This window comes from Rhinoraja longicauda, chromosome 1, assembly GCF_053455715.1.
Source record: "Rhinoraja longicauda isolate Sanriku21f chromosome 1, sRhiLon1.1, whole genome shotgun sequence".
In the NCBI taxonomy this organism is placed as follows: Eukaryota; Metazoa; Chordata; class Chondrichthyes; order Rajiformes; family Arhynchobatidae; genus Rhinoraja; species Rhinoraja longicauda.
The window spans coordinates 117,557,507-117,578,757 of NC_135953.1; the positions used below are offsets into that span (position 1 = coordinate 117,557,507).

The 21,251-nt window shown below is 40.2% G+C and overlaps 1 protein-coding gene across 1 annotated transcript in view; it reads right to left on the reverse strand.

Moving 5' to 3' along the window:
- Positions 1–370: 370 nt before the first annotated feature.
- The window catches only part of LOC144592896 (palmitoyltransferase ZDHHC12-B-like), a 27,372-nt gene continuing 6,491 nt past the window's right edge, over positions 371–21,251 (reverse strand). Inside the window, exons 2-6 of the mRNA XM_078398173.1 lie at positions 17,827–17,923; positions 12,040–12,192; positions 3,598–3,770; positions 1,549–1,714; positions 371–568 (exon numbers count right to left, since the gene is read on the reverse strand). Of these exons, the coding sequence (XP_078254299.1) occupies positions 371–568; positions 1,549–1,714; positions 3,598–3,770; positions 12,040–12,192; positions 17,827–17,923 (787 nt within the window). The remainder of the gene's footprint in view (positions 569–1,548; positions 1,715–3,597; positions 3,771–12,039; positions 12,193–17,826; positions 17,924–21,251) is intronic.

Genomic DNA, 21,251 nt, shown 5'->3' on the forward strand with positions numbered 1-21,251 from the left:
AAATTATTGCAAGAATAATTTCTATTGATTCTCATAGATTTTCAACATTCTTTTGGTGATTGCATTTTTTGCTTGATTCCAGAATACAGCAGCAAATGCACTAAGGTTCAAAAGTCAACGATATTAGGAAACATATGCATCTGTATATTACCATTGATGGAGAACTTTACTTGCATCTATTTCTTAACATGTTAAAAGAAAAGTACTTCATCTTTATTATACAGAATGAGTAAGTTGGCCATTTTATGGTAATGTATCTTAATATTAATTTTCAAAATAAATGAATATATAACGATGCATATAAGATAGATGCTTGTGCCTTCATTTTGAAAGAAGAAAGCTGTACATGTTTTCAAGGCTTTTATGTTGTTCAGATGATGTGCAATCCATCCAGTATACTGAGTTCATGCTCCCTCTGTGGCTCAATTAGGTGAAAGAACTCCATTAAGTTCAGTCGAAAACCTCTGTTGAATGGGTTATTAAAGTGTCCATTCTTGTCAAGAAGATAACTGTATTTCTTCTGTTTCATATGTTCATTTATTGTTAAGTTAAGTGCAGCCATATAGAACTGTAAACAATGACAATAAATATTGTATGATTTGATGTTCTTTAGAATCTGTATCAACAAGCAAGATAGCAATGAAATGTTTTCATTTTCTATATTAGACCCAACAACATGTATTCCTGAGTCAAATTTATTATGCTCAGATACATCTAAGAACTCAACTGAACTGCAGATGCTCAAACACACAGTGACATTTTATACTTGTGCATTTCATTTATGACCTTTAATGTAGAATAAGGGCATCAAAGTGTTGTAGTGTTTGAAAACATTGGGATCAACATTCCAAAATTGGCAAAAAGATGGTAACAACAACAATAATACAAAAATAGCATGCAGCCGAGAGGAGGAGAAATGTTAATGGAGAGTAAATATGGAAGTTTAAGCTCTCCTAATTAACTAAAGTAGGATCATGTGATTATGTGCTTCTAATCTTAAAGTACAATGCAATATAGTTACTATCCAGTGCACTATTGGCTGCTGATGAATTCTAGAACCAAGTTATTCTTTCTGAATGAATTAATAATCAACATAATATAGCATTTAAACCATAATATCTAGTATATATTTTGTTTGATGTATTGCAGGTATACATCATTAGACCTTGAGGCTATAAATGTAAATGCATTAGAAATGATCCAAAGGAACAGGTGTGCCGTTTAAACGTGAATTTTGGTTGCTTAAACCAAGGAAAACACTAGAGGGCAACAAAGTCAACATAAAATGAAAGCCTGGCACTATTTTAACTTGTGGAGTTTACAATTTCTAATCATGTCATTATCTAGAATCAGGCTACGTGACTACTTTATGAAGAATATAGAGCATGTATCTGTTTTTGAAATCCTGTGAACCTCCTGAAAGCCAATTAGGGAAAATGGATAATGCCACATTAAGCTTAGCTATGCTATCATTTCAAAGGAAACATAAAAAAGGAAAGGAACTAGTGAAAGAAAAATTGTAATGTGAAAGACAAAAATATTACATACATATATGCCAGTCATTATTGCTGATATGACGGTAATAGCAGACAGGAATATGAAGCCGATTCCAATGAATATGCTGCGACCCATCTCATTAAACCAGTCCCAAGCAAGGTAGACTCCCATCACACTATTCAGGCACATTGTTGCTAGGAAACCCAAAAAATAATTCCTGGAAAAATAAACACAAATAAAATCTGTAAAGAATATTTAGAATCGAAAAGTTATACATGTATGTTTTCCTTGGTGAGGATTGTATTGCACAATGCCCCAGTATGGTTTTTTTTCCCCCTTAAGTAGAACTTTCTCATTCAGACCATATTGGATCCTATTGGTGAACCCCAGTATGTGGGTCACAAAAGTGTCACAACTGCAATGCTAACATTTTGGTAAACTCTGGCACCTTCCCAAAAAATTCTTTCCACAATATGCAAGAAAAATCCAATCAATTACCATCATATCCATCAACTCACAATCTCCAGCAAGGTTATTGACAAAGAAATCAAGTGGTACTCACTCTTCAATATCCTGATCCCTGATGCTGATCATGAGTACATATAGGTTCATTTGACTCCAGAGTTTATTAAATCATTTGTCCATACCCAGACCAAATGTCAATTCCTAAGCTAAAAATAGGTGTCCTTGGAGAACAAGATGGCGGCGGCAGAAGTTGAAGGTGAAAGTCAGTGACTGTGAATGGTCTGCAAAGTCACCTCCCGTGTCCTCTGAAAGCACCCAAAAGTTCTGGATTTAGTTCAGGAATGAACATGGTGACCTCAATGCATGTAAGCAGAGGGGAGGCTGCGCAAGGCAAAAAACGCCGGGGTTGTGGTGGTTGCAAGTCATTGTGTTGGTGGAGGAGACTGATGGACGCCCTTGAGCAGCTGGATGATCGAGGAGATCCACACTGCTTGTGGCAGCTGCATGGAATGGTGGTGGAATAAGGTTGCCAACTGTCCCGTATTAGCCTGGACATCCTGTATTTTGGGTTGAATTGGTTTGTCCCGTATGGGACCAGCCTTGTCCCATATTAGGCCCGGGAGGTGCTGTAAGCCCGGACACTGTCGGCCCGGACACTGTAGGTCCGTGGACTGCTGTAGGCCCGTACAGTGTAGGATAACGGAGTGTGTTCACCTAACGGAGGTTGCCTAGCAACCCGCCTTCTGGCCCGAGCGGCCGCCATTGGTGGAGCGAGAGCACATGGCCGCTGGCTGGGTGAGGTCACGTGGGGCGCGGGCGGTGGATTGATTTAAGGCAGAGATAGATAGATTCTTGATTAGTACGGGTGTCAGAGGTTTTGGGGAGAAGGCAGGAGAATGGGGTTAGGAGGGAGAGATAGATTAGCCATGATTGAATGGTTGATTAGACCTGATGGCCAAATTTTGCTCCTATCACTTATGATCTTATGATCCTCACTTCCTTATCACCCCTATCTCTCTACTCCACTTTCCCCTGATTCCTTTATCTTCTCTCGGCCACTTTCCTTCATTTATTTCCTTCCTCCCTCTCTGTTAGCTCCTTTGCACCGATATATAAGTCTCCCTTCTGAACAGTGCAAAAATATTGCTATTCCATTATTGTTTATGATGGTAGTAAGACCACAGATAGCGATTTATTTTTCAATTGTGTGGTTAATCATGATGCTTTTAATTACTCAGCAACTTTGTTTATTATCATTAGGTTTGGGCTGGGTGTTGGTGGGTCTAAATGAAACACACTGGTCAGCTGGCTCAGAAGTCTAAACATGTGGGGTGGAGGGCATGATAATTTTCCGGACTGACTTTTTTTTTTGAGTCTGAATGAACATTAAGATAGAAAAAATTAAGTTGCGGAAAACAGGATGGAAGGGAGGAAAAGTGTGATATTAAACAGGGGGCAGAGGAGGGAATGGCAGATGGTTCGAAGAGGAGATGCATAACATTGCTCTGTTTTGCATTCAAATCCAAGAGTAAAACACAATATATGAGGAACTAAACGTTACTTGGCATTTTACACAAGTATATAAATTACAGCACTGAAATGTTAAAAATCCAAGTGAAATTAATACCCCTGTACCTGTTTCTGTAGCCCACATCATTATAAATATAAGGACAATAATGATCAAAGTACTCCACACAGCGGTTTGTTACATGGCAGTGCTTGGACCGGAGAGGCTTCACAATGTGGCAAGTATGACAAAGTCTGCTCAGAGGATTCTTTCCTTGTTCCCATTGATCAAAATAAACTGCCTAAAAGTAGAAAGGTCAATGATTATACCACCTAAGTAAACTGTTCAGAGAAAATAGAAACAAAATTAGAGAATGCTATAAATACTTATTTTCTACCAGCATTTGCAATGAGAAAAGATACACTAATATTTTTATTTTAAGATTATCAGAACATTGTGACTTGCCTATTTTCTTCATTAATACTGATGAACCTGCTATGTTCCTGATTCCTGGAACTGTATATTTAAAATAACACTATACCGACATTGAGTTAAGGCATGGAGCGCAAGGTATATGTAATTTAAAGGTAATTTTCTTCCAATTTATCCAACCCTATTGAATAAAGGTGATGAAAATCACTAACATATAATGATGCAGAATAATAACATTTGTGTTTGTTGATGTGATTGCCTCATTTTGTCCCAACATTCATATCATATATCATATCATATCATATCATATATCTACAGCCGGAAACAGGCCTTTTCGGCCCTCCAAGTCCGTGCCGCCCAGTGATCCCCGTACATTAACACTATCCTACACCCACTAGGGACAATTTTTACATTTACCCAGCCAATTAACCTACATACCTGTACGTCTTTGGAGTGTGGGAGGAAACCGAAGATCTCGGAGAAAACCCACGCAGGTCACGGGGAGAACGTACAAACTCCTTACAGTGCAGCACCCGTAGTCAGGATCGAACCTGAGTCTCCGGCGCTGCATTCGCTGTAAAGCAGCAACTCTACCGCTGCGCTACCGTGCCGCCCATTAAGATCATGGCTGACATTTATCTTGACTCTATTTAGCCACCACTATTCTATTGATATCTATAAAGTCTTAAGTACTAACTTAAAGTACTTAAGACTTAAAAGTATTTCAATTAATCTATTGTGGAGGGAGAGGTTAGACTAAACATTTGCTACATGTGAAAAAAAATCTTCTTGATTTTATTTAATGTAGCATTACTCCATTTTTAAAGATGATGGGCTCTTGTACTGAATGGCCCATTAATGGAAATGAATGATTTATTAGAATATATTAACCTATTGTAAAATGGTGTAAGACAGATCATTTGTAATCCAGTGACACTTGAATATGTCTCATAAAAATTGGGCGAATTATCAAACATCCATGTTGCCACCTTAACCTCTTAATTATTAAATGATGGACTTAATACTTGGAAAAAAATGGAGCCACGCCACTTTTAACTTCTTAAATGTTTTCTGTACCCAAGCACTAGGTTTTAGGGATCTGCTCACATGGATACACGTGTGCCCCTGCTCACTTACCATAGAAAACTTCTGATATGTCTCACTTGCTTCCATACCATCCGAAGAACTTGTATTTACCCAGAGGAATTTGCAGATGTCACACTTGGTATATTTACTTAATCTGTCTATATACTTTTGGAATACCAAAGTCCCTCCTACTCAATTTACTCTACCTCTTATGTCACCTGCAAACCTAGATTTTGAACTCTATCCCTTTATCAAAGTCATATGTATGGAAAAATATTAAAACCCAGTACGGATCTCTGGGAAATAACCGAGGCAGATACAATTGTAATTTTATGCTTACTTAGTATTCTATTGTACCAATTACCTGTTATGCCACTAGATTATTTCAATTCCTTAGAGTTTTATTTTTAATTGCTCTCAATTGCTTGAGTGAAAATTAATTCAATAACTTCTCAAAAATTAATACAATATATTTCTTAATTCCCTATTTAAGAATAAATTTATGATTATCTCATGGTGCTAATTTCTCAGTGTTTATTGTACTGTTTTAAGGATGTGTTGAGTCAATTCCATTCTCACCATGCTCTTGACATCCTCAAAGCATTTAACTAAATTAATCGGACATGACCTACCTTTTAAACAAATACATAAATTAAATCTAATAGAAGGTTAATGCTTTCTTGGAGAACGGAAGAGAGTAACCAGATGTCTGTATCCTGTAAAAAAATAGGGTCAGTAACTTTAAAACTGGTCATTTTGTCAGGAAGCTTGATCTCAGCCTGAGTCAGAAGCTCTCCAGAAATATATTTGGCACAATTGTTGGCACAATTGTGAAAATATCTCTGCAACGGCACTGCTGCTGGAGAGCACAGTAAAGGACAGTAACTCCTTCACACGAACAACAGCAACAACAAAGAGAAGAAACTATAAAAATATATGTAAACATTTGTGATCATTAGGGTTTATGCTAACAGATTATCTGTCAGTTCATCAAAGCAAAAGAAAGCAGTGGGGTGATGTGACAAATGTATTATAAAATATTAGATGATTTGTTTAATTGTTACAGTAAATTACATTCTAAATGTTTAAACAGAAGGGAGAGTTACTGGAAATAGCACAGTCACAAGAAGCTTTAATATTATAGTTCAGAGCTTCTTGTTTCAAGTGTGATTCAATCAAGGCACTGGAATTTAGAAGGATGAGAGGGGATCTTATTGAAACATATAAGATTATTAAGGGGTTAGAGGCAGGAAACATGTTCCCAATGTTGGGGGAGTCCAGAACCAGGGGCCACAGTTTAAGAATAAGGGGTAGGCCATTTAGAACGGAGATGAGGAAAAACTTTTTCAGTCAGAGAGGTGTAAATCTGTGGAATTCTCTGCCTCAGAAGGCAGTGGAGGCCAATTCTCTGAATGCATTCAAGAGAGAGCTAGATAGAGCTCTTAAGGATAGCGGAGTCAGGGGGTATGGGGAGAAGGCAGGAATGGGGTACTGATTGAGAATGATCAGCCATGATCGCATTGAATGGCGGTGCTGGCTCCAAGGGCCGAATGGCCTCCTCCTGCACCTATTGTCTATTGTCTATAATGAAATCCATCGTGAACTCTCTGCTTTCACTTAAAAACAGTATAAGCCCAGTAGTCTGTAGCCATTCAAATAATTATTGCCGAATTCAACAGCAAAGTTTCAGTTGACACCTCTGCTATCTCTAAAGATCTCTTTAAAAATGATTACCACATTCTGTCAGCAAATATGCCAGTGCATTGACTAAGAACTAAATCCATAAGATGCAAAAATTCCAGATATCTATTCAGGACGAGGGCTGGTCATCATAGTGGTGCAGCTAGTGGAGCTATTACCTTGCAACTCCGGCAACTTTGATTTGATCCTGACCTCTGGTGCTATAAGAAAATAACTGCAGATGCTGGTACAAATCGAAGGTATTTATTCACAAAATGCTAGAGTAACTCAGCAGGTCAGGCAGCATCTCAGGAGAGAAGGAATGGGTGACGTTTCGGGTCGAGACCCTTCTTCAGACTGATGTCGGGGGGGGCGGGACAAAGGAAGGATATAGGTGGAGACAGGAAGATAGAGGGAGATCTGGGAAGGAGGAGGGGAAGAGAGGGACAGAAGAACTATCTAAAGTTGGAAACGTCGATGTTCATACCACTGGGCTGCAAATTGCCCAGGCGAAATATGAGGTGCTGTTCCTCCAATTTCTGGTGGGCCTCACTATGGCACTGGAGGAGGCCCATGACAGAAAGGTCAGACTGGGAATGGGAGGGGGAGTTGAAGTGCTCGGCCACCGGGAGACCAGTTTGGCCAACGCGGGCCGAGCGCAGGTGTTGAGCGAAGCGATCGCCAAGCCTGCGCTTGGTTTCGCCGATGTAAATAAGTTGACATCTGGAGCAGCGGATGCAATAGATGAGGTTGGAGGAGGTGCAGGTGAACCTCTGTCTCACCTGGAAAGAATGTTTGGGTCCTTGGATGGAGTTGAGGGGGGAGGTAAAGGGACAGGTGTTGCATCTCGTGCGGTTGCAGGGGAAAGTGCCCGGGGATGGGGTGGTTTGGGTAGGAAGGGACGAGTGGACCAGGGAGTTACGGAGGGAACGGTCTCTGCAGAACGCAGAGAGGGGTGGGGATGGGAAGATATGGCCAGTGGTGGGGTGCCGTTGTAGGTGACGGAAATGTTGGCGGATGATTTGTTGGATCCGCTGGCTGGTGGGGTGGAAGGTGAGAACGAGGGGGATTCTGTCCTTGTTGCGAGTGGGAGCAATAGCGGAGCTGCGGGATGTAGAAGAGACCCTAGTGAGAGCCTCATCTATAATGGAAGAGGGGAAGCCCCGTTTCCTGAAGAATGAGGACATCTCTGGCGCCCTAGTGTGAAACACCTCATCCCGGGCGCAGATGCGGCGTAGACGACATAGACCTCTGGTGCTATCTTTTAACTGCTGTCGATTTTATACAATCTGCTTTTGACGGTGTGAGTTTCCTCTGGGTGATTTGGTTTTCTCCCTCATCCCAAAAGTTGAAAAAGTTGGTAAGTTAATTGCCCACTGTGCATTGGCCCTGCAGTAGGTGGGTGGTCAAACTTGCAGGAGTTGATGGAAATAGAGAGAAAAATGAATGGGCAATTGAAGTGCTCTGTGGACCATCAGGGACTCATTGATCTGAATGTCCCCCTTCAGTGTTGTTAGGAAATATGGAAATATATATTTCCATTAAGTTGCAGTTGTATTTGGAAGAAGAGTTTCCTATCTCAGATGGGGTTTTTTAGGTTATTCTGTCTTTTTTCCTCCTTTAGTTTATTTAGCTTAGTTTAGAGATACAGTGGGGAAACAGGCCCTTTGGCCCACCGTCCACGCCGACCAGTGAACCCCGTATACTAGCACTATCCTACACACCAGGGACAATTTACAATCTTTACCGAAGCCAGTTAACCTACAAACCATTATGTCTTTGGAGTGTGAGGAAACCACTATTATATGGCTACAGAGAAATATGTCATTAAAAGATGAAAATGTGAAGCCTGTATGAAGCAAGCTGGAAAAGATGAATAGGAAGGGAACTAAGAACAATATAACTATACCTGTGAAAATAAAATGGACACACACAGGAGAGAAACATTTTAATTGGTCAACAGGAGATTCTGATTATTTACCACATCAAAAGGAAACTAATCAATTACATTTTCCTTCAAGAAGCAAGTTGCACTTCAAGACATATTCCTAATTGCTGCCAAACCCAATACATAAGATTTTTTAAATATTTTATAATATATTTGTATTCATTTTTATTTGCATATATTCATAGAGTTTAACAGCACAGAAACAGGCCCTTCGGCCTAACCCGTCCATACCGACCAAGATGCCCCATCTAAGTTAGTTCCATTTACCCATGTTTGGTCCATATCCCTCTAAACCTTTCCTATCCATATACTGTACCTGTCCAAATGTCTTTCAAATGTTGTTATTGTACCTACGTCAACTACGTCCTCTGGCAAAGAGCATATAAATTATAATACTAAATACCAAATGCACATTATTATACACAGATGTCATACAAGTTACATAAGATACACAAAATACTGCAGTTAAAGCTAAGCATCTAAAATCTAACAAGGGGCCACAGTTTAAGAATAAGAGGTATGCCATTTAGAACGGAGATGAGGAAAAACCTTTTCAGTCAGAGAGTTGTGAATCTGTGGAATTCTCTGCCTCAGAAGGCAGTGGAGGCCAATTCTCTGAATGCATTCAAGAGAGAGCTAGATAGAGCTCAAGGATAGCGGAGTCAGGGGGTATGGGGAGAAGGCAGGAACGGGGTACTGATTGAGAATGATCAGCCATGATCACATTGAATGGTGGTGCTGGCTCAAAGGGCCGAATGGCCTACTCCTGCACCTATTGTCTATTGTCTATTGTCTATAAGACAGCACAGTGGCGCAGTGGTAGAGTTGCTGCCTTACATAGCTAGAGAACCGGGTACGATCCTGACTATGGGTGCTGTCTCTATGGTGTTTATACGTTCCCTCTGTGATCGCGTGGGTTTTCTCCGGGTTTGTAGGTTAATTGGTATCTGTAAATTGTCTCTAGTGTGTAGGATAGCACTAGTGTATGTGATCGCTGGTCGGTGTGGACTTAGTGGGCAAAAGGGTCTGTTTCTACACTCTATCCCTAAACTAAACTAATAGAAGTGGATTGCATTGTAAGATTTATGTGAAATGCCATGCCCGTTCCTTCCCATTGTTTGGTATCTGGATTATTAGGGAAGTTTTGGACAATTTTGGGCAGAGAGGAAAGTCAGCCAATACTGGAAAGTGATTCACTGCAGGTTTCTGCAGAAGCAAGTTATAATATAAATAGTGAATTCTGAAAGGGGCTTGGAGTTGTAACTACAGGACGAGGACTAATGGAAATGATACGAAACAAAGACTTCATTGAGGCAGGTTTCCAGTTATGGAGCAGATCCTCTCAACCTTCCCATAAGTTTTGTAAGTGTTTAAGCATGAGTGTTTCTTGCTAGACCTGAATAAGAACCAATGTAAGCCCTGCCAATTATAGTTAAATAATTACAGGCTCGAGTCAAACTTAAATTATATTGCCCAGTCCCTTTGTGGAGTGACAATTGCTTATTAACAATGTTTGACACTATTTTTTATTTTAAATATATGGGTGAGCAATCAGTCTTTAGATTCAAGAGTATCTACAATCAGTAGTACACAGTGGTATACAAATGAAACCAATTCCATTAATGTAGATTCAAAAGGTTTGTAAATGAACTGTAAATCCTAGTGCATCTCCCAGATAGTTGCTCACGGTAACACCATGCTGGGTTTAATTAGACTTCTTTTCATAGACCACAGAGTTCAAATGCAATAACTTAACATAACCCAAGTTCACTGAGCATAAAAGAGACTGCTGGAGGCTCAGCACGTAAGGCAGCATCTGTGGAGACACAAGGATAGTCGACATTTCGGCTTGAGACCCTTCCTTGAACTGAACGAGCAGAGGGGAAGTGGACAGTGTAAAGAGTTGAGGAAGTGGGGCAAGAGGTGTCATGTGATAGTTGGATCCAGGTGAGGAGGGATGAATTAATTGATGTCGTCAGGTGGTTGAAATAACAATGGAAGCATGTACATTATCGATGGAGGTAATCGTGGGGCCACAGATGTTGGAATCTGATGGGAAACCAAGATGAAGTGTGGAATCAAATAAGAGAGGTTCGGTGAGCAGATTGGAACAGTGGAAGAATGGACCCAATTAGGAGGAATGTGTGGGTGATGGGCAAATGGAGTGAAAGGGGTTGAAGCTGGGTGAAAGGGGGCAGGGTGCTGTGGGAAAGAGGGGTATCTGGTGGAGGATCTTGATGAATAGAAGAACTGATGGGGAGCATGTTGCCTGAAATTAGAGAATTCAATGTCCATGTTTGGTCCCTAGATGGTGGTGATGGTGAAGGTGTAGCTTTTCCTACACCTTCTATGGTTGCAAATGAAAGTGCCCAGGAAGAGGGGATGGGTGAAGAGGGATGAGTGAACTAGGGAGTAATAGAGAGAGTGGTCCGTGTGGAAAGCAGAAAGGGGTGGGGAGGGGATGATGTGACAGGTGGTGGAAATGCAAAGTGGAGGAACAGCGCTTCATATTTCGTCTTGGTAAACTACATGGCATGAACACCGAAGTCTCTAATTTCGGGTAACCTGCTCACCCTTGTTCCCCTCTCCACTCAGATCCACCTACACATACCCTTTTTTACAACCGCACCATGGCCACTCCCACCCAGCTTTTTCTCCACCCACTCTATCTACATATCATCAACACACTCCTCCCATTGTGTCCCTGCCTCCACTGTTCCCATCAGCCCACCCTACCACCCTTATTTGGCCCCATACTCCACCATCCTTTTCTATCAGATTCCATCACCCGCAACCCCTGGCTACCTCCACCTATCCTACCCCATATTTGTCTGGACCCACCTACCCTGTGCCAGTTCTTGCCCCTCACCTCCTTATACTGGCTTTCTGCCCTCCACTCTCTCAGTCCAGAGGAAACATCTTGACCCGAAAGGCTGACTATCCATTTCTCTCCATGGATACTGTATGACTCTCTGAGTTCCTCCAGCAGTTTAGAATTTGGTCCACATTCCAACAACAGCAGCCTTTTGTGTCGCCATGTAGACTGAGAATTATCATCTCTTTGGCCAAGGAACTTTTTTAATTGTTCTGTGCTTGTTAGTCTTAGCTTCTCAGTTCAGGTAACTTAGAGCAAGTTAGTTCTCATGATTGTTAGTATGAGATTCATTTTACATATCATATAGTAAACATATTTTAATTCAGCTCTCCCCATTACTATAATATTGAGCAGAGTTAGTGATTCCAAACATAAAGTAACATTTATAATCCTTTAAAATACTTTTTTTCAGATTGCATAGATGAAAGTATTTGCTTAGAATTGAAAACGGTCTCATCTTTGGCTATAAACATTTAGTGAGGAAACAAGTCTTGAAATTTACTGCAAGGAACACATTCCTTGGCCCATGACAAAGGCTAGGTATTATACCTGTCTGAGAGCATGGTCATATTTTTCACAGTCTCTTAGAAGAAAACCGGGATCCATCAGAGAAGCTTTCAGGAATAGATACCACATCAGTACGTTGCAGATCAAGAAGATGATATGGAAGCCCATTATCCTGTTCAATGAGATTGAGACAATCTGTGCAATAGAATAGATAGCAACTCTAGTCATTAGTGGCAGATGTATGAATTTGCTTTTGATATATGTAACTTAATACTTATTGCATCCTCTTAGACAGACTGAGTGGCTCTCTATTCAATAGAGCATTTTAATGAAAAAATACCTATAAAATTCTGCGGTTCATATTTTCCATATGTATTGATAACTTAGCATTATAGCAAACATATCCCGATTCACATCATTGCTGTGCCAATTTTCTTTAATTATAAAAGTTCAATTCTTTGTGGTTCAGTTAAGTATAAATTTGTCTATTTTGGGGTCAAAACGATTGAAGAACTCAATTGGATCTTTTGTTAATAACATTTTATTTACTAATTAACAAATCAGAAGTTATGGTACACAAGATTCAAGATTCAAGATATCTTTATTTGTCATCCAAAAAACAAGTTTTTTGGACGAAATTTCGTCACCCACAGTCCAACAATAAGAGCAATAAAATAAGCAAATTACACAACCCCAACCAACACAAAACCCCCCAAAAAGAAACATCCATCACAGTGAGTCTCCTCCAGTCCCCTCCTCACTGTGATGGAAGGCCAGAATGTCTTTTTCTCTTCCCCTGCCGTCTTCTCCTGCGGTCAGGCTGTTGTCGTTGCCATGTTCCAGGCTGCGCCGGACGGTGAAATGTCCGCAACGGGCCGACCCAAGCCCCGCTGCAAGTCGGGGCTCCCGACATTGAAGCCCCCGCCGAGCAGAGAAAATTCCGTGGCCTATTTCAGGCCGCGCCGGACGGTGAAATGTCCGCGGCGGGCCGACCCAAGCCCCGCAATCCGGGGTGGGCGAACACGCTGCCGCTGCCGGAGCTCCCGATGTCGGCATCCAGGCGGCCCGAGCCTAAGGCGAGTCGCAGCCGCTCCCGCAGCCTCCGAGAACGGCCGGCTCCGCTGATGGTGAGTCTGGTCCGCGGGCTCTGCGAACCAGAGCCCTGGAGGCCGCCAGCTCCAGGAGTTGGGCCGATGGTTGGGCCGCAGCAGGAACGGAGACACGGCCCAGAAAACAAAGGTCGGGTCTCCGTTCGGAAGGGATACATATTTACAATGTTACAGTTCCCCCCTCCCCCCCCACACCCACACATAGTACACAACACAAAAACACCACATCACAACTACAATTAAGACAACAAAAACAACAAAAACACAAAGACAAATGGACTGCAGGTAAGCCGCAGCTGCTAGGGCAGCGCCGCCACACGTGGAGGTTTCAGTGTATGTTATTCACAAGGTTAGGGAAAATATTTGGATTGGATATCAAATAGATATAAAATTGGGAGGCTCACATTAGTCTCACCGTTTTTGCTAAACCATATGTGTCAAATAAGAGCTCTACCACAGTTCACAACCCGTTTCTGGTCAAAATCAGCTCCTTATTGCTTTCAGTCAATTAGCAACTAAGTTTTGAGGTGGATGTTTAAAATAATTCTGAAGGTTGTTAGGGTTTGTTCCGAATACTGTAGAGAGCTGAGTTGGCTATGAAATTGGGACTATCTGAAATACCCCAGACCATTTCTCTATATGAACAAATTTCAATGTAGCAGATATTACATTAAGGCAAATATTGTTAAATTATAAATCCTGCTCCATAATATTTTACTTATGTATTAACTTTCCTTTCACATTTCAATTGGTGATTTTGATTGGCAATAGCATTCTCACCACTGAGTCATGGATTTAAATCCCACATCAACATTTACTGAGGTAGGGTTGCACTTTGGAGTTGTTAGCTTTTGGATGTGAAATAAAACTGAAGTTGTGTCTATTACATCATTTACATCATAGCTCTGCACCAAAAAATCATCAGTGGCAGTAAAGTGCTGTAGGAAACTGTTTCTTTCCCCTTAAATTGGCTTCCTTTGGTCAAGGGGGATTAATGCAAAAATATAAAAACATGTGAACAGCTGTTATTATTACTGGAAACTACTAAAGTTATAGAATAATCATTACAAGAAATGTAACACAAGTTGTTTCAGACCCTTTATATTCCCCAAAATATTGGTTAAATTGTCATATGATTGTCAGCCAATCTAGTCTAAATCTAGTTGTTCAACATCATAAGCATGAAATATGCAAGACTTAAATCAATTTGAAGATGGACACAAAATGCTGGAGTAACTCAACGGGACAGGCAGCATCTCTGGAGAGAAGGAATGGGTGACGTTTTGGGTCGATACCCTTCTTCCGACTGATATCAGGGGAATGGGCAGGACAGAGATAGAATGTAGTTGGAGATGGTAAGACTGGTGGGAGAACTGGGAAGGGGGAGGGGATAGAGAGAGGGAAAGCAAGGGCTATTTGAAGTTAGAGAGGTCAATGTTCACATCACTGGGGTGTAAACTGCCCAAGCGAAATATGAGGTGCTGTTCCTCCAATTTGCGCTGGGCTTCACTCTGACAATGAAGGAGGCCCAGGACAGAAAGGTCAGATTGGGAATGGGAGGGGGAGTTGAAGTGCTGAGCAACTGGGAGATCAGGTAAGTTAAGACGGACTGAGCGGAGGTGTTCAGCGAAACGATCGCCGAGCCTGCGCTTGGTCTCGCCGATGTAGAGAAGTTGACACCTGGAGCAGAGGATACAGTAGATGAGCTTGGAGGAGGTGCAAGTGATTTATTTGATTTATGGCTAAAATTCACTTTCTTCCTCTAGCTTCTCACTTTAATTTATCAAATCTGAACCTGGAAATCCAACATGCTAGATGTTTGGAGTTGAATTCACAATCACAGGAAAATATTTGTCGGTGCAATTTTGCTACTAATTTGCTTTTCTAAAACTTTCTGTTCCATCAGATGAGCTGATATTCCACAAGTACTTCATAATAGATTAAAAAAATACTCTCCCCTTTCTATCCAAAATTAGCCAAATGCTCTGCCACAATTAAATAGATCAAATCGAACAATTAGAATCACTAAATATTTTGTGTAAATGTTGATCTTAATTGCTCATCACACCCATTGAATTTAAATTCACATTCACTTTCATGGTTGATAAAGACCACGCACTTCTGTTTCAACCATGTGACTTGGACCAAGTTTATCTGTCTCCCACCATTAATGGCATGCTGTTTTGTCTTCATGGTGAAAAGCTACATTTTCTGAAACACATTTGTCAAAATAAACTTATCTTATTTGTGGCCAGCTGGTTTTCTTCTTTAAGTTTAGTGCAAGTTAATAGTAATAATAACAGATGTTCACATTACTCCGGACAGCCAAAGCAGCACAGCCAGACATAAAAACAGCTTTTTCCCACTAGTAGTTCCATTCAATAACCAAAGTCTGTAGTCTCTATTTTGCTCTGGTTTATTTTCACCCACATATTTAGACCGTAATGTTGTATCCTTATTGTTTTGATGTGGTTATGCTTTATTCTTAATTGTTAACTGTATGTTTGTGTTGTTATTTATGAGCGGAGCACCAAGGCACATTCCTTGTATATGCACATACTTGGCCAATAAACTTATTCATTCATTGAATGACAGCGGGGCATCTCTCATGAGTTGGAAATCCAAGAATTTTAATCCCACTGCTTCCGACCAACCATTGTATCTGCCAGTAAAGTACTGTGCAATTTCGTCATCCGTGTTAACTCCAAAAACTGCTTGATCATTCCCCTTCAAGGTGTACTTGAACAAGTATTTGACTGACTTTACAGAGGAGCATATCTCAATGTTGATGTGATATTCAAGAGTTGAGCATTACAGGGCACCACCAATTCAGAATAGGTTGATCCTGGTGTCCTTCTTGATGTCCCTGAAATCCTCCCATACCCGGAGATCGTCTCCTGTACAGAGGGTGTGACTCATCTCCACACCTTGTACTTTCGATAAATGGCTTTGGGAATCTCTTTATGCATCTTCCATGCTTCCAACATGGAGAGGTGTGGTCGCAGTATGGTTCATGAACAGACCTCCCAACATTTGGTTTTACAAATTCATAATTTTGATGTGCAAATTGACATCAAATTCATAATATGGCACCTAATGCAACTTTTCACCAAAAAAATGTATGCACGCCAAATGCGCATACACATTGTGCTACATTCATGTGTGAAAAACGACTATTTTTTCCAACAGTCTGTAGTTCTTGGACTACATGTACAATGTCAGGCCTATCATTAGTATATTCTGGTATTTATAGAAAGGTTATTGAACAGAAATACAATAAAGAAAAAATTGTTTTGTTTCAGTTTTTCTATTTTGGTTTTTCTGTACACATCCCAATTCTCTTGATATTGAATAAAAGAATAATGATTATAAAATTATGACTAAGTTATGAAGAAAGAGTTTCATTTAAAACTACGCATACCTATGCATGCGCAGTCACCCGGCGGCCATCTAACGTAAGTGTAGGCGCTGGTCTGGCGGCCATCTTAGATGAGGACCAGCCCCCAACTGCGCATGCGCTGGTTTTTAAAACCTTTAAAATGTGAATAACTTAAAAAATATAACACCAATTTCAATAAAACTATCATTTTTACCATTAAAGTGACGACGGTGAGTAGGGTGGGCCTAAAATTGTCGCGCTATAGTGTACCGTTTTAGCTGAAGTTCAGTCATAAACAAGATAACAAATGAGAGTTTTAGTATATAGATATATAGATAGATAGATATAGATAGATAGATGCTTGTAATGCATCATTCTTGACATTCATCAAAAGTCCATCAGACACAAAATGAAGCAATTGCTCAACTTCCACGAAAACCCTGGGTCAAAAATATAATAAAATTAGCATGCCTGTCACAAATCCTATCAGAAGATTTGAACCAGTAACATGACACACATTCTGGAGGTGCAAATTTCAATCAAAATGAAACAATTGGAAACTGGTTTCATGGCACAAATTTTGGAACATTGTTTTTCGATGGTTGAAAATTAGCAATTAGCTGCTATGGCAATGTGTTCTGACTAGCTGTCCCCTCAGCCTCTGACATGCCAGAGAAAACAATCCAAGTTCGTCCAATCTCTCCTTGTAGCTAATAAACACTAACCCTGGCAACATCCTGGTAAACCTCTCCCCTGCACCCTCTCCGAAGTTTCCACATCCTTCCTGTAATGGGGCAACCAGAACTGCACATAATACTCCAAATGCAGCCTAACCAAAGTTTTATAAAGCTGCAACGTACTCTCCTGATTTTTATAATCGATGTCCTGACCAAGGAAGTCAAGCAAATTATCTGCCTTCATTACCATTCTATTTACTTGTCTGCCATTGTCAAGGAGCAATGAACTTGAATCCCAAGATCCCTCTGTACATCAATGCTATCAAAGAACTCACCATTAGCTATATACTTTATCCTTACATTCGACCTCTCAAAGTGCAATACCTTACTCTTGGTCAGATTAAACTCAATTTCTTCACCCATATCTTTAAATTACCTATATCCTGCTGCATCCTTTGACAGGCTTCTTCACTGACCACAACTCCACCAATGTTGGTGTTGTGTACAAACTAAACTCACTCCTTCACTGTCTGCAAAATCCAGGCCATAATGTTGTATAATAGAAATCATATAGTATTGTATTACAGTGGGTTTTCCGGTAAAATGTTACACACATTGCTGAATATCAGCTGACTATAACTTCAGCATGACTGAATTTACTGACCTGTGTAAAATAGGTAGGGTAACCCCACAACAGCAAACAGCCATAAAAGAAAAGAATTGGCCCTTTTGATTTTCCTGGTGGGCCAAAGACCAATGCACTGTAAAGAATTAGAAAATGTGAATTACGTTTCTGGCACGAAAAGTGGGAAGAATATTATGGCTGATTTTTATAAGGGATTGAATTCAAGAACTCTAGAAAATACAGATAACAAAGGTCATATGCTTGTTTTGCTCAGAAAAATAAATCCAACAGAAAACAAAGAGGGTTGCTAATATTTATCATTAATTCTGCATTGAGCGTTGTCTTCACTATAGCCAATCTAAATTATAATGTAGATTCATTTATGGTACAGCTAACATATGAGGTCTATATATTTTCACCTGTTGCTCATGACAGGAGTTACAAAATGTTCTTCAATTGCATTTCCAAACACTGGAATGGTATTTAAAAAAAATAACAACTAAAATAGTTTGAAAAGAGTAATTGTACTGCAGCACATCTGGAAACCTGATAATTACTTAGCAGATGCAGCGCACCTTATATGACAATGAACTTTAGAACATTTGGTAATTCTTAGAAAGCATGTCATTAGTTTTCAATAAATCATTTTTCAAAAGATGTTTGACTCATTATTAGTAATCTCAATCAGAAACTGTAAAGTTTCCTTTTAAGATCAAGAATTTTCAATCCGATTTGGTGGTAAATCAGTAGAGGATAATATCCTACATGTTTCATTCCTAATGCAACCTACAGTTGATAAGATTTTAGTCTTTTTGTTGAATGAGGGGACCATAAAAGTTTTTGGAGTTCTTTTGACAATAACAAAACATTTACAACAGGGTACAGAAATTCTCAATGGCGTCCATGGCTTTTCTAAAAATTTGGTTGACAGCTGAGACATCCCATTGAAATCCAAACCAGTGGTATGTTTTTAATCCTTTAAATATGTCATAGTATGTATAAGAATTTTGCTGGTGAAATGTCTCCCGAAATAACATTTTTCTCCTGGGTTTCAGGGCACAGTCTTTAAAGGCGCAGTGAATATCTGATTTCAGGCTCTTCATTTTTTGAATGGTGGCAGCACCCAAGTAGTTTGCTTCACATAATGCATTTAGAATTTTGTGGAATTATTATTGCTTTACAAATAACCTTGCCAATCAGATGGAAGCTAATCACACCAAATTAATCCAAGAAATTTGACTGTTTCCAGCAGGGATGCAGTTTTAACTTGCTCCATTGAGTAAGTAAAAAAATACAACTACCAGCAGGTTATATGGCTTTAGAAAAAAATATAGTGATTGGATTCATCTGGGCATCAGCAGAGCCTCATTGCTACTTTAACCCATCAGCACGTGAACTGGAGACAGAAGACGGCAGGTTGTTTTATTTTCTTGTGGTCAGATCCGAAGGAGACACATTAGGATTTAACAGGGTTGCACTTCTGCTCTCTGACAATAATACATGTCTAACACATCTGCCACACAGTTACTTGAGGACTAGGACTAATCATTTGGACCAAGGGCAACAGGACCACTTTGGTTTAAATCTTGCTTCTGCTTGCCTGCATGTTAAAGATATAATTTTCTGCTGTCATTGTAATTGTTGGAAGGTAAAATAAATCACTTTTGTCACTGGTAAACCTCTTAACAAAGGAAAACATTAGTTAGCATTAGTCCACCACCAAGATATCTATAATGGGAAGCCTGATAAACTTAATGGGAATGAATTTCTGTGAAGTTTCTCCTGAATGGCATTTGTGAAAGGGCCAAATGAGCCATGGCAAAATATAGAAAAATATAAAAATATAAGTTAAAATTTTAAACTTAAAATTTAGTTTAAAAATATAAACTAAAATATAGTTTATAGCATTAGAACAAATTGAACAGATCTCTCTGAATTGATCAAGACACTGGTAAAGGTAGCAAAGTCACTCACAGTCCAGTTGACCTTGCAAGGTTTTCCTCACAAATATCTGGGGACCTGTGTCTAAATTTGGAGAACTCTCTCAGAGTTTATACAATTTTCCTGCATGAACTGAAGGATACAATACCGTGAGAATTATATTCCAGGCTCCTTCATCAATATCACTAAGACGTACTGTCTCATTAACAACACAGTGAGATGGTGACACAGTGAAGAAGAAATCCTTAATATTATCTCCAGATCTGATGTAGACTTGAGACTAGGTCAAACAATGATACGGAAACCTGCTACTCATTAGCATCCACCATACTCCCTCAGTTGTTTTTCTTGTTTTGAGTAATGTTTTGAAAAACTCTGTAAGACTATTCCACCATCAATAAGGAAGAAGGCTCCATTTTGATGGAAGATTTTCCATTTTCCATTTTCCTAGATTTGCGGAATTCCAACAGTTCTTGATATAGTGCTGTTTTGTTAGTGGATTGCTTGTTTGAGAACATGTCCATATCTTTGGAGGCACAAGAAACTGCAGATGCTGGAGCCAAAAAGAAACTGCTGGAGGAATTCAGTAACACTATGCTGGGGATTGGCCTCTCCCTATCCTAGCCAGTGATAGGGATCAGAGCAGCCTCCATGGGGGGGGGGGGGGGGGGGAGGGAGGGGCGGGGGAGTGCTTACATAAGGGAGAAGGTTTGTTGCACAGGAATATAAGACGGTTGACAACAAAATAAACAAGCAATAATGATGCCGAATACACAAGAACAGATAAATATATCCTAAAGGGCCACTGATTAATGTAAGTGTTGGTTTTGCATATTTATAATCAGTTGATCATTTGCTTATGATTATTGTTGACCATATAAGATTCTATGTTATAGTCTGTTGTGCAAAGTCTGGAGAGAGCTGCCATTATCAGACTTGATTAACAAGTTCATCAGGAAGGCTGACTCCGTCCTGGGGGTGGAGTTGGATTCATGGGAGGTGGTCTTGGAGTGGGGGATGCTCCTCAAACTGTGGAGCAACTTGGACAATACAGCTCACCCCCTCCATGACACACTGGTCCATCTGAGGAGTAACAGACTGGATCCACCACGATGTCATACAGAACGCCACAGGAAATCCTTTTCCCTGTGGCTATCAAACTACAACTCCTCCCCTTTCAGTCGTGGGGTAGACTGACTCCCCCCCCCCCCCGCAAATCTTTGCACATTCCCAATCCTTTCCACTCATGACTTTAATTTCATGTATCTTGTGTTTTATGACTGTTGGCAGATCAATTTCCCTCCTGCCATAAGTAAAGTTCTATCTTATTGTGTTGTTGTATGTCTTTAGACACAAGGAACTGCAGATGCTGGTTTGCAACAAAAGATACAAAGTGCTGGAGTAACTCAGTGGGTCAAGTAACATCTCTGGAGAACATGAATAGGTGACGTTTCGAAGCAGGACCCTTTTTAAGACACTTAATCATATTTTCCTGCATCCTGCATGACCCACTGAGTCACCCC